General features: G+C 42.8%; 1 protein-coding gene across 1 annotated transcript in view; it reads right to left on the reverse strand.

The window, feature by feature from the left end:
* The window catches only part of LOC126471615 (relaxin receptor 1), a 752,030-nt gene that overhangs the window by 337,485 nt on the left and 400,751 nt on the right, over positions 1-13,794 (reverse strand). Inside the window, exon 6 of the mRNA XM_050099855.1 lies at positions 6,091-6,162. Within this exon, the coding sequence (XP_049955812.1) occupies positions 6,091-6,162 (72 nt within the window). The remainder of the gene's footprint in view (positions 1-6,090; positions 6,163-13,794) is intronic.

A 13,794-nucleotide genomic window follows, 5' to 3' on the forward strand; every position in this document is an offset into this window, starting at 1 on the left:
ATTAAGTCATCAGTCATCACCAGAATGGGAAGAAATTACATGTGGCGTCCCACAAGGATCCATCTTAGGGCCATTACTTTTTCTTGTGTACATTAATGATCTCTCATCAGTTACACTGCCAGAAGCAGAGTTCGTTTTGTTTGCAGATGACACAAGCATTGCTATAAATAGTACGTCGAGTGTAGTTCTAGAAAGATCTGCTAATGATATTTTCATGGATATTAATAAATGGTTTAAAGCCAACTCACTGACATTAAACTTCGAAAAGACTCACTATATGCAATTCAGAACCTGTAAGAGGTTTCCACCAGCATGTGTATAAAGTATGAAGAAGAGCAGATAGAAGAGGTTGACATTCTTAAATTCCTGGGATTACAACTTGATAATAAATTCAGTTGGGAGGAGCACACCGTAGAACTGCAGAAACGCCTTAACACACCTGTATTTGAAATTCGAGTGGTTGCAGACATAGACGACATAAAAATGAAAAAGCTTGCATACTTTGCCTACTTTCATTCCATAATGTCATATGGTATAATATTTTGGGGTAATTCTTCAAGTCAAACGAAAGTTTTCGGAATCCATAAGCGTGTAATACGTATTATTTGTGGAGTCAATTCACGGACGTCCTGTAGAAACCTCTTCAAAGAACTGGGTGTACTAACTATTGCCTCTCAGTATATTTACTCCTTAATGAAATTTGTCCTAAATAATATATCTTTTTTTCCTACAAACAGCTCAGTTCATACATACAATACCAGGAACAAAAATGATCTGCACAAGAACTTAAAAACACTTACTTTAGTTCAAAAAGGGGTCCACTACTCAGGAACACTCATCTTCAATAATTTGCCAGCAAACATAAAAAAATTTAGTTACAAATATAGATCAGTTTAAAAGGAGCCTAAAAGACTTGCTAGTGGCCAATTCCTTCTACTCCATTGACGAATTTTTTAATAGAAACAAATGACGTATTGTATATACTCATACTATTAGTATTGTTATTTCAGCTTAAAAAAATTGACATGTTCCACATCCACGAAGATCTCCTCCGCACGGATCTATGGAACGAAAAACTAATCTAATCTAATCTAAGTTGGAGGATCTAGGAGAGACAGCTACGCAGTATATTTTCATTGATCAGTGAAACACGTACCCTGCCATTCCAAGAAGTTTCGAGACTGGCTTAATAGGAAATAGAGAAAAGTAAAGATGGTGGTTTTAATTATTGAAGTGTTCTACGTAGTTTCCTCATACTTAAGTACAACACACAAAGCGTTCATACAACCATGTGCAACTGTCAGAAAAGACCTCCTTTGGGATATTATTCAACGCGCGCGTCACATTGACTCAACTGTCGGTCATGTCGTAAGAGCGTTGACTATTCATGTAAATTTCTGCACCTTGTCATTTTGTGGTAGGTTCGTATTGACATAAGTAAGTCTCATCACCCGTACTGAGCCAGGCGGTGCAGTGGTTAGCACAGTGGACTCGCATTCGGGAGCATGACAGTTCAAACCCACCTCTGGCCACCCATATTTAGGTTTTCCGTAATTTCCCTAAATCGCTCCGGGCAAATGCCGGGAGGCTCCTTTCGAAGGGCACGGCCGCTTTCTTTTCCCATTCTTGGCACGAACTGAGCTTGTGCTCCGTCTCTACTGACCTCGATGTAGAAGGGACGTTAAATCCAATCTTCCCTTCTTTTCTTTTATCATCACCCGTGATCACTTTTCCCAGAAAAGTATTGTCCACATTTTGCATTTGAATCAAGTCGTGGCAGGTCTCCACGCGTTTCGGCGTCAAGGTATCCGGGAGGAACTTCGTACACGCTTATATCTTCTTCAAAACTTTCTGGAGAATGTCTTGAACACTTGACTTAGACATACTGCTCCATTGCGATTGGTGACACAACAATGTAGTCACGCTACGGTCACTTGTCCACTACGTAGCACTGCTTGCTGACAACTGGCTGGTCGAATGCTTATCTGTTGTTCATGCAGCCACCGTAGTTAATGGTCTGACGTCGCTTATAGGCAAGCAATAAAATCAGTCTCGAAACTTTCCGGAAAGGCGATGTACAATCAGGACCCTTTTCCCAATAGGTGACATTCATGGCATGTCTTAAGGGACAATTGTAGTTGGATGATTTAAAGAAGGAAATGTTTGCGATTATTCATTAAATTTTCAGGATACAGAGCCACTCGATTTTCACAGAATGGGTGTATCAAAATGCCTCTAGTGCAAAAATGTGATGGTAAAATGTAAGTTTCGTAGGAAAACTGCAGTGGTGTGACAAGTGAACCGTTATGATGAAGCTGCTGCTACTTTGCCATACTATGTCACAGTGTGTCCCAGTACCTTTAGGACTGTGCGTATGAAAAATAAAAATCATCGATTATGCCACGAATTCACTGTATTTAATCACAATAGTATCCACCAGAATTAATACACAGCTAAAATCGCTTTAAAAGTGTTTTGAAGTAGTCATTGTAGTCCTTTTTTGGGACTGCATTTATTGCTGCAGTACAATTTTCTTGGTTGTCCTTAACTGCATCGTAACGGTGCCCTTTCACTGCAAACTTCAATTTGGGGAACAACCAAAAGTCGGCTGGGGCCAAATCCAGCGAATACAGAGGGTTATCCAGGCCTGTGAACCATTTGCTGGCCAAAAACTCACACATGATCTTTGCTTTGTGGGCTGCTGTGAGCTGTTGTGGACTGTTGTGGTCTACTGTGGAGGAGTAACGAGGTACCTGCCTCTTGGTACTAGGGTCAGATTTGACGAATTCTCGCCCACAAACACGAAACTTAACACAAAACTTGATGTTGCCTAACTACTCCACCGCCATTTTCATAGGGTTAGACAAGTACTGTTACATTCGCGGTAAGGGCGCCTGCTGCAGCCATGCTAGCACTTGCATCTTTTATGCGGCTGTCGTTGCAACTTCAAGGATCGTAACACAATTGTACACTAGATAGCATTGCAGTTTGGCATTTCACACAAGCAGTCCTAACAGAACTGGCACACACTGTGTATTTAAGAAGCACTGAACTAATCAAGGAGTTGAATGGTCTTCTAGAAAATTAAGTCTACGTAGTAGTGCAGTCCAATACCACGTGTCAGTTATTCAATAAGGACACGTACACAACAAAAACAATGGCACAAATGACTTGAAAATACAGGGTTCGACAAAAATATTGAAACACGAAAAACACAACACATTACCATGCAAAGTACAGTGTAGGAAAACCGTCGGAATTCAAAACAGATTCCAGTCGTACTGGAACGGATAAATACAATGATAAGTCAAAACAGTATGACCACTGCCCATCGCGGCGTTCAATGGCGCCTGGTGACGTTGCGGGCACGTGACGTGGTAACGAAAGATATAAGCAGAACAGACACAGATGGAGGGTCACCCTAACGAAGATATGGACTGCAAATGGGGAAATCCACTGAGATAAGCGACTTTCACAAAGGGAATATTATTATAACGTAGAGACTGTGAACGAGTATCTCGAAAACGGTCGAATGTTCACGTGCTACTGTCGTGAGCATCTACGGAAAGAGGTCAGTGACACTACCACTAGGCGCTAAATGTTTGTAAACCCACGAGTCTTCACAGAAAATGGGGCTCGGAAGCTTGTCTGCTCTGTAAAGAAGGACTGATGGTGATCTGTGGCATCTCTGCCGAAAGAGCACAATGCTGGTGCACGCACAAGTGTTTCAGACCACGACGTACATCATACGTTGTTGAACATAGATCTCCGCAGCAGACCAGCCCTAGTGCTCACATGTTGACCCAACGACATCGACAATTACGATTGCAGTGGGCACGGGACCATCGGAATTCGACCGTCAATCAATTTAAACGCGTCGGTTCTTCAGCTGAATCACATTTTTGCTACACTAAGTCGACGGTCGTCTCCATAAACTCCTTCATCGAGGTGAACGGTGGCTCGAAACGTCCAGCGCATCACCACCTGCATCCCTTGAAGCCTGATGTCTCCCCCGACGGCGATGTCATCTTCCAATAGTATAATTGTCGGAGCTAGAACCGTGCTACAGTGGTATCAGGAGCATTATGGTAAACTCACGTTGATGTTTTGGCAACCAAATTCTCCTGATGTAAATCCTGTGGAACCCATCTGGATCGCTATCGGTCGCATCACAGCGTACCCAAATCAGTGGCTCGTTATTTACGCAAATTACGTAACCTGTACATAGACTCTAATGCCACATATCTCCACAAACCTAGCAACGAACTGTCGGATCCCTTATATCCAGCATCAGTGGTGTATTTCGTTCCAAAGACGAACAAGCAAGCTATTAAGGAGAGGGCCATAACTTTTTGGCTCATCAGTGTGTAAATCCTACATCTACATCAATATACATATTTCATAACCTACCGCATGTTGAGTGGCGGAGGGTACCCTTTACCACTATTAGATATTTCCTTTCCGGTTCCACTCGCAAAGAGAGCAAGGGAAATATGACTATCTATATGCTTCCGTATGAGCCCTAATTTATTCGTGGTCCTTACGCGAACTGTATGTTGGCGGCAATAGAATCGTTCTGCAGTCAACTTCAGATGCTGGTTCTCTAAATTTTCTCAATAGTGTTCCTCGAGAAAAACATCCCCTTCCCTCCAGGGATTCCCATTTGAGTTTCCGAAGCGTCGCCGCAACACTTGCATGTTTTTCGAATCTACCGGTAACAAATCTACCAACCCGCCTTTTCATTGCTTCGACATCTTCCTTTAATCCGATCTGTTAGGGATACCAAACACTTAAGCAGTACTCAAGAATAGGTCGTACTAGCGTCGTATATGCGGTCTCCTTTACAGATGAACCACACTTTCCCAAAATTCTCCCAATAAACCGAAATCCACCACTCGCTTTCCCAACCGCGATCCTTGCAAGGTCTTCTATGGTTTCAAGAGAATCTTATTCCATTATTCCCGCAAAATAACGACTAGTTCAGGCAACGATGATGAAGATGGACAGCGATTACGCGTTATGGCCGTGGCGGCCGGGGCAGATGCACCATTTCATCTTCGCGCTCACAAAACCTGTCCCCGACGATGCGAGCTGTCGTCTTGAAATACAGCGTCACCATTGGACAGCAAACTCTCTACCATTAGATGGACCTAATCAGCCAAAATGGTCACATCATCCTTGACAGTGAAGCGAACTTGTAAAGTAACCATGAGGGTCTATGGAATACTGTGTTATGGCTACCCAAATCATCACTGAACCCCCGCCATGTTTCACTCTTGGGGCGTAAACTTTGCAAGAGGTTGGAAAGAGTGTGAAAGAAGATTCATCATGCCAAATGACATTCTTCCATTGCTCCATGGCCCATGTTTTACGACTTCGGCACAATGTCTTCCTGTTAAGGACATTTGCATCACTGATTGGTAGTTCTGGAATTCTATATCTCCCTACACTTCCCTGCTTGTGGAGTTCTCTTCATGTTGTTTTAGTGCTGACAGAATTCGGAAGTGCAGCATTCAGTTCTGCAGTGATTTTTGCAGCTGTCGTCCTCTTATTTTTACTTACAATTCACTTCAATGATCATCAGTCACGCTCACGCAAAACAATTTGGTCCGGGTTGTCACTTAGCTGAAGATGTTTTTCCGCTTTCCCTGTATGCGGTACAGATCTTCGATACGGTGCCTTCTGAAACACCAAGCACTTCGGCTACATTGGTTACTGAAGCACACAACATTCGAGCGCCAACAATTTGCTCACGTTCCAATTCAATGAGCTCCGACATGTCCACTCACAGTTACCCAGAACACTGTTGTGACCACAACTGACACTTACAACGTACTGAAGACACTGCACAGGTGCCGTTCGTGGTCAAATACAACAGCACAGCCTGCAGGCTTGGTTAGCATCGGCATTTATGTTCAAGTATGCATTTCTCACGGTGCTTCCATATTTTTGCCTACCCCGTGTATGTGCGGAATGTAGGCAATAAGAATAATAAGCACACATGAAAGTAAAATTGTAGCTTACATGTTAATATAAAACTACAAAAGCTTTTCAGATAAAGGACAACAGTTGTGGAAATGATATACTAACAATCTTTCCAGTTGTGTCTGCCCGTCGAAGAGTCCAGGTGGAAGAAACCCAAGACCATTGTCATCCAGGTTCCTGAAAAAAGAGTAAAAAATTGTATTGCTTCAAAATCACAAAAAATTAGCATTTTATGTTATACACTGGATGATGGGACAGAACGATTAAAAGGAGAAAACTGCCCTGTTCTTTCTGCACTGATTAACTCTCTAAAATAGATCAATTATAGCGATAAACTGGTGACTCTCCTTCACGGGCCCTGCACGCTAGTATCAGAGAAGCTATCTGAGCATATTAAATACTGTGTCCCAATTTTGAGCGGATGTCATTAAGGTTTTCTTTTTTCCTACAGATATAGCCTTACACGTAGAGCGTTACAGACGGAATGGCGTGCCAGACTTAGATCGAACCGACACTCTCGATTAACGAGAGTTGATTTGGTACAGTGGCTAGCCCGAGTGTTCCATACCCTAGTTTAGGAAAATACCGGACGTGTTACTAATCTCTCTCTCACATAACATAATACAAAAATCCCATTACATACTTAACAAGATTCACATGGTTCACGCATAGGCGGTGCAAGCGACGTTCCTCGATTAGGTTTACTGACGACTGTTGCAGCAACATAAATAATTGCCAAATCATTACCCAAACCGAATCTCTTAACCAGGGGAGATTTCTAGAATGAAAAAAAAATAATTTCAACTTTTTCAAAGGTAAGGTCCATATGTACAGGAGTTTCCCTATTCCAGTTGTTCATTTCTAGTTGATCACTCATCCATCGGGTTGCAAGGTTGGTTCGACCGTCTGTTAACGAGGTCAGATTCGCCCTCCCTAGCAGTCATTGTTCCTTTCACCACTGGTGAGCGCTGTTTGAATGAGTGTTACACCTCAGCACGGAAAGACAGAGCGTTGAGAGCTCACCCCTCTGGATATCAACGATCTGAATTTTTCCATTACAGCACTGCAGCTACTAAGAAAGGACTCGCGTACGGAGACTAGCATATCCTGACCAGGCATCCACGGTAAAATCGACCACCCTGTCAGGACCTGCCCACAGAGTAATAAGTTCCAGAAAACACCTCCCTGTGCTTTATGCCATGTTGTAACATACCATTTACGAAGATAGTGAGACAAAGGCTCGAAAGAAAAACCATCCGAGTCAGACTGTAGCAGAAGTAGGTATGTTATTTCCTTTTTAGTCTGACCAGGTAGATGGTAGATGGCCGCGCCAGGGGGACGTCTCTTGGCTGTTAGCAACACAAGAGGCGACGTCTGTTACCCGGAGGAATTTGACTTTGTTCCCTATGACATCGGGTTTTCTTCTGCGTATTTTAAGTTGGAAATAAATGTGCAAGAGTTCCTGAAAAAATACCACTGTTTCCTGACAAGTGCTAACAGCGTGAGCAGCGGATTACAAATGAGAACATCTGCACTGTAGAATTTCTGAGACTATTTGGCTCAAAGGCCTGATTTTTGAGGTACTTTCTGGAGTCACTAGAAGCTCTGAACATCGGACAGTCTTTCTACGTGTAGAAGGCAAGTTGCGGACCCTGTGTTTAAATGTTTTGGCTATATCTAATCGGGAGTTGGTGATCCACAGTGTCCGCCAAAATATTTCTTCGAGTACAGAACATTTACAAGAATTTCCCGTGTGCGAGAATGGAGTCCTGAGCCGTTTTTCCGATTTTTTAGGCAAGTGTGTGGCTTAGCGTGTGTTTAAGTGGTTGGTAAGAAAAGGCCTGTATTAGATGATGAAGTTGTTAGGTATCTGGAAATGTTGTTCAAAGAAAAAAAAATAGCTTGACAACCGTGAATTCAACCTAATATAATGTATTAATTTCCATGGAAACCTGAAGTGTTCTATGTGATCCTTGAAATTCGTAATTTCGAACAGTTATCCTGCTTTTCACTTGCGAGGATGCTCTCTTAACGTGTGTCCGGCGGTCTACGTTCTGCCATCTAGTAATCGAATCTTGAGTATTTTTTAAAACACTTCGATGATTGAAGGGTATATAACACTGAAACTGACGTAGCGATTATTTTAACCCTGGCTTAATGAGGCTGGCGAGTCTTATCAAGACTGTTTCAGGGACGTAGCAGTGCCGAGAAGTGGCTCATGTCTGCCAATAAACTTTTCTTTATGAATAAGCAACACAATACATTGCGCATTTGTCTCGCACCCTGAGCTTCGTAATAATGGATGGATTACGGGCGCGTTGCGAGTGGGTAAACTCGTGACGTCACGCCGTCTTTGAGAACGAGACGACAGATGTTTCAGTGTGGCTTTTAAATTGTGGAGGCTCTCCCAAGTTTCCATAAATGCTGTCCATGCAGATCGCCGCCATTGTTGCTACTATAATAAGGACATTTGACTTCGGGAAGTCGATTCCCGCCAACGATGGTGTAAGGTCTATTTGTGACTAATGTCTGCCACAGCTCGTTTATCACTTGCGGACGCAATGTATGCTGGAGAATATACGTTCTTATGCCATCAGTAACCCAGTAACAAATATTCTCAAACATTCTCACTCTTTCACATGGAAGAACACTAGACGCAGTCAGCTGGGGTACAAAAATTCCGGCAGGGGAGGGGGGCGAAGGGGGAGGGGGGGGGGGAAATTTGACGACAGGGAGGACACCTGGTCACCCTCTGTCACTATTATTATCAAATCCAGTTTATCATGTCGAACACGTGAAGATACGGAATAAGGCCAGGCAAAAGGAGATATACTAGTTTAACAAGACATACATATCTGATGATAATATAGATCGAAAACAGTCATAAAATAAAAACAATACTTTTTGCTATCAAAGACTGTTTTGAATTCCACAAATTTTATACACTGCATCACTTTGCCCTCCACTGTGCTTGTGTCACATTTCATTAAACGTACTTATGCTCACATAGTAAATCTACAATGACAATTATGCCCATGCACAAAAATTTTTGCCGCTTACCAAACAAATATAATAGTTCTTTTCTGTTACGTTGCCCGAACCACATAAATTCTTAATTGCAACACTAGTCTCGCGGCACTAACGTCCTTGACGGCAGAAAATCAAACAGGTGTCCTCAACTTGATTTAAGTAGCAGTGTGAATGTGGGCAGGAACATTAAGTTGGAATCAAAGAAATAGAAGGTAGTTATTCACTGGAAAAATACATTTTATCTCTCAGCTTGCCAAAAGATTTATTGTTCTAAGTTTTCGCTGTTGGAGCCAGTTACCACATTATTCTCGGTTGTAGACTACGGTGTACTGTAAAATCATGAACAAATGTACCGGCCATACCCTCAGCTGACCTTCGTTAGGGTATGTAATACTACTGGAACTATGAAACTAGAATTATAAATACACTGAATTTACCCCAGTACATATAATCCTTCGAGAGGAGGTTAATAAATTTTGTAGTCTGGTCATGTGACAGAAATGAAGAGGAAGGAAGCTGAGATACTGTAAGCCCTCTTGGTCTGCGTATGTAACGTGGAGTTCTTCAGCTCTCCAACATGAACAGCAAAGATGATTACAAGCTTCCAGTGTCTTGGCTGCCAATACTAGACGGCATACAAACCGACAGCGGTTGCGAGGCAGGCCCATTACGTGCAGTGGTAAACACTTCCGCGGCATACACGCAACAAGTAAACCATCACCCGTCAATCGGAATTTTGTAATTTCTTATATTTATAATACGTGAAGTTCAAAAGTCAAATATGTAATATTAATAGCCGAAGTAGTTCGATGCAACTCCTAAAAGTTCTCGAGAAAATCTACATTGACGATTTCTGATACAACTTACTTCACTAAAGATAAGGCTGCTTTTTTTTTCTTTTATCGCTATGGTCTTTCCTTTCGTTTTATTTTTTTTTTCATTAAATTCGAATTCTTACATTTCTTATGAAAAATGTCTATAATTACATATTGGAGTGCTTAAATTAAAAACCACATTACAAATTTATTAACAATTTTTATGAAATATTGATAGTTAAGAATATATATTTGCAATGAAAAGTGGAATTTTGAACCCAGCGTGTAATTAGAAGATGTTGTGCATTTTTCATAAAAAGAATGATTAAACATTTGTTAATCGGCTTATACTGGATATGTGCTGACATAGGAGCTTGAATCAAACGAAAGAATAAAATTAAATTAAAAATGTGACCAAAGTGGGATTCGAACAAGCGATCAGTTATTGCTGTGGTCTGCTCTATGGGAGGGAGGTGCTTTGGACTTAACTGTTTTAATGCGCGATGAAGATGCACCTCAAGCTGCTGGTGAAATCGCTCCGTTACTCCGTAATATATTTGGAGAAAACCGAGCCATAGACCGATCGTTCCCTACTGCGAGGCCAGCAAGATATCTAGATTTGAACCCGTGCAATTTCTGGCTGTGGGGTTACCTGAATGAGGGGTTGATCAGCAGGACACTAACAAACTTTGGAGGTTAAGATGAGCATACCGAGGGAAGTAGCAATCTCTAGCAGTAGAGCAATCTCTAGTGCGGTTCTATGCTGTCGTGGATGCAGATGGTCGTCACATTGAGCAACTTTTTAACCTGGATCGTAAGCACGCTACGTAATCAACAAGTGTTTGCCTCTCATTTGGAAATTAAATGTGTTTCTTTCAGTGATTTATTTGTCATTTATCTCCCGCATGTCCTTACAAATGTTTCCACAAAGATTCATTATCCTACGAACACACGTTTTTCCTGGGGCTCTCTTAACTAGCGAAAGAGAAATTATAACCACAGAATGCCGGCCGCTGTGGCCGAGCGATTCTAGGCACTTCAGTCTGGAATCGCGCTGCTGCTATGGTCGCAGGTTCGAATCCTGCCTCGGGCATGGATGTGTGTGATGTCCTTAGTTTAGTTAGGTTTAAGTAGTTCTCGGTCTAGGGGACTGATGACCTCCGATGTTAAGTCCCATAGTGGCTAGAGCCATTTGAACTATTTGAACCACAGAATAAATACACCAAAAAAGTATTGTATCACCCCGGTTCCCAGAACTCCCGAAGATAGACGTTGACTGTGGATATTGTATCACAGACACAGTCCCTTTGACTGTTCAGAAAATGGTTCAAATGGCTCTGAGCACTATGGGACTCAACTGCTGAGATCATTAGTCCCCTAGAACTTAGAACTAGTTAAACCTAACTAACCTAAGGACATCACAAACATCCATGCCCGAGGCAGGATTCGAACCTGCAACCGTAGCGGTCTTGCGGTTCCAGACTGCAGCGCCTTTAACCGCACGGCCACTTCGGCCGGCTAGACTGTTCAGAGATGTCACTAAACCCGCCCAAAGATGTAAACAACATTGCATGAGCTGCGCTTATTAGACGGAGGGGGTCCGACAGACAATCAGTTGCAGTCATTTCACAAGGAAAGAGGTACACGGCTCCGGTTGTCTGTAGTTCAACCATGCCTAGACGGTCAATACCGCGGTTCGATCGCGTCTGCATTGTTACTTTATGTCAGGATGGGCTCTAGACAAGGGAAGTGTCCAGGCGTCTCGGAGTGAACCAAAGCGATGTTGTTCGGACATGGAGGAGATACAGAGAGACAGGAACTGTCTATGACATGCCTCGCTCATGCCGCCCAAGGGTTACTACTGCAGTGGATGACTGCTACCTACGGATTATGGCTCGGAGGAACGCTGACAGCGACACTACCATGTTGAATGATGCTTTTCGTGCACCCGCAGGACGTGATGCGCAACTTCACTCCCGACGTCATTGGCGAGGTCCATCTTTACAACTACGACACCACGCAACTCGGTACAGATGGGCCCAACGACATGCGGAATGGACCGCTCAGGATTGGAATCACGTTCCCTTCACCGATGAGTGTCCCATTTGCCCTCAACCAGACAATCGTCGGAGACGTGTTTGGAAACAACCCGGTCAGGCTGAAAGCCTTAAACACATTGTCCAGCGAGTGCAGCAAGGTTTAGGTTCCCTGCTGTTTTGGTGTGGCATTATGTGGGGCTGACGTACGCGCTGGTAGTTATGGAAGGCGTCGTAACGGCTGTACGATACTTGAATGTCATGCTCCGAGCGATAGTGCAACCGTATCAGCAGCATATTGGCGAGGAATTCGTCTTGTAAGGTGGCTTTAATTTCGCACCTTACAAGCACACATCTACATACTTTGCCGTGATTTACAACGGGAAATAGGTATCATTGGATAGGTTGCACATCGTATATATGAATATTTAAAGAAGACTGACATTGTCACGTACACCTTGTAAATAATAATTAACGTTTATTGCATGAAAGGTGACGGAGTGTCTCTATCATCAAAACGACGTAATGACTGATTGCCTGTACTAGTAGAGGTTGGAACGCCAATGGAAATGAAACGGCAGGCGTAGCTCAAGCCCTGTGTGGAAAATCCCGCACAGGTGTGTTAGTCCTGCTTCACACAGGAAGTGCCAGGTCGGACGGTCTGGGCGCCTGAGCGCGGAAGCACAATACAGCGGCGGCTGGCCGTTATTGCAGCAGGAGCCGCAAGGATAACCGGATAATACTTCGGAAACTCTTTAAATATTGGAAGCAGCAGAGAGGAATGAGGAAGCGTTACCTCGGAAATCGCCGGCTGGGTTATTTCCGAGGGTTTTTACTCTGAAAAGCGAACCATTGTGTGAGTATAGGTATTTCCTCGCAACCTTTCCGCGCTGGAAGACAAAAAATTAAAATATGGTTGGTCAGTGTTCGGAATAATCTGTATAGAGGGAGAATATTCCGTGATTTCGAGAATATGATTCGCCTTCTGAGTTACGAAGGAGGGGAAAGGAGCTTTGCTGGTAAACCAGTGGTGGAGAGAAGAAGTCTTCCATTTTGAGCGCCCATGTTGGACAGTCGCTCAGTATCAGCTTTTGTTGGTACAGACGGACTTGCTGTCTTTGCTCTCAGGAGATTTTATAGTTAGGACGGTTAGGCACTGTACTGTTGCCCACTTATACGATTCTGAACTTCGTCTCCAGGTAGGGAGTCGCCATTGAGTACGCAGCGTTCAGTGATTGAGAGCACTTCCTCTGTCTATACTTATGTAGAGACGTTATCTGAATTCCGTCCTTGTGGCTGGAAATGCGTTTTTTGTCTGTAGAACACAGAGAGGAGAAGACAATATAAGATCATAGTAGTCAGAGGACCGGCATCTGCCATCCTCGTGTTTGAAAGAGTTTTTATTTTGTGGCTAGAATTCTTCCAGCGTCGCAGACGTGTACGAGAACCATCACTCCGACGCACCGGACGCAGTACGTACGGTGATATTACTAATTGCTTCGGCTTATTAGGGCTACAAAGCTAAACAGCTGTGATCATGTAAATTTTATTTCGACTGAGGTTGCGCACAACTGTAGATCATCTTTGAAAGTAGTGTCTTCTAGTGTTTGGTACACAGGTAATGTCAGCCATTTCGCGTTATTTTTATTAGATAGCGTAGTTATATAAAGGCGCAGATTAGGGGCAATTTATCAATCATATTAGTTAGGAAATCCATTTTTATCTCTTCATATTCATTGGACATTGATATATAAATATTTGAAATATATAAAGGGGTTTTTAGTCCACAATAAATGTATAAGCAGCAACAGCATTTATCATTTGTAGTTACTAGTTCCCTTAATTATTCATTTATGTTTATGTCGTAATTTATATGTTAAAGAGCAAGAAGGAGGAGATAATATCACGATTAAGAGATCCTAAAATCT

Source organism: Schistocerca serialis, chromosome 3 (assembly GCF_023864345.2).
Source record: "Schistocerca serialis cubense isolate TAMUIC-IGC-003099 chromosome 3, iqSchSeri2.2, whole genome shotgun sequence".
Classification (NCBI taxonomy): Eukaryota; Metazoa; Arthropoda; class Insecta; order Orthoptera; family Acrididae; genus Schistocerca; species Schistocerca serialis.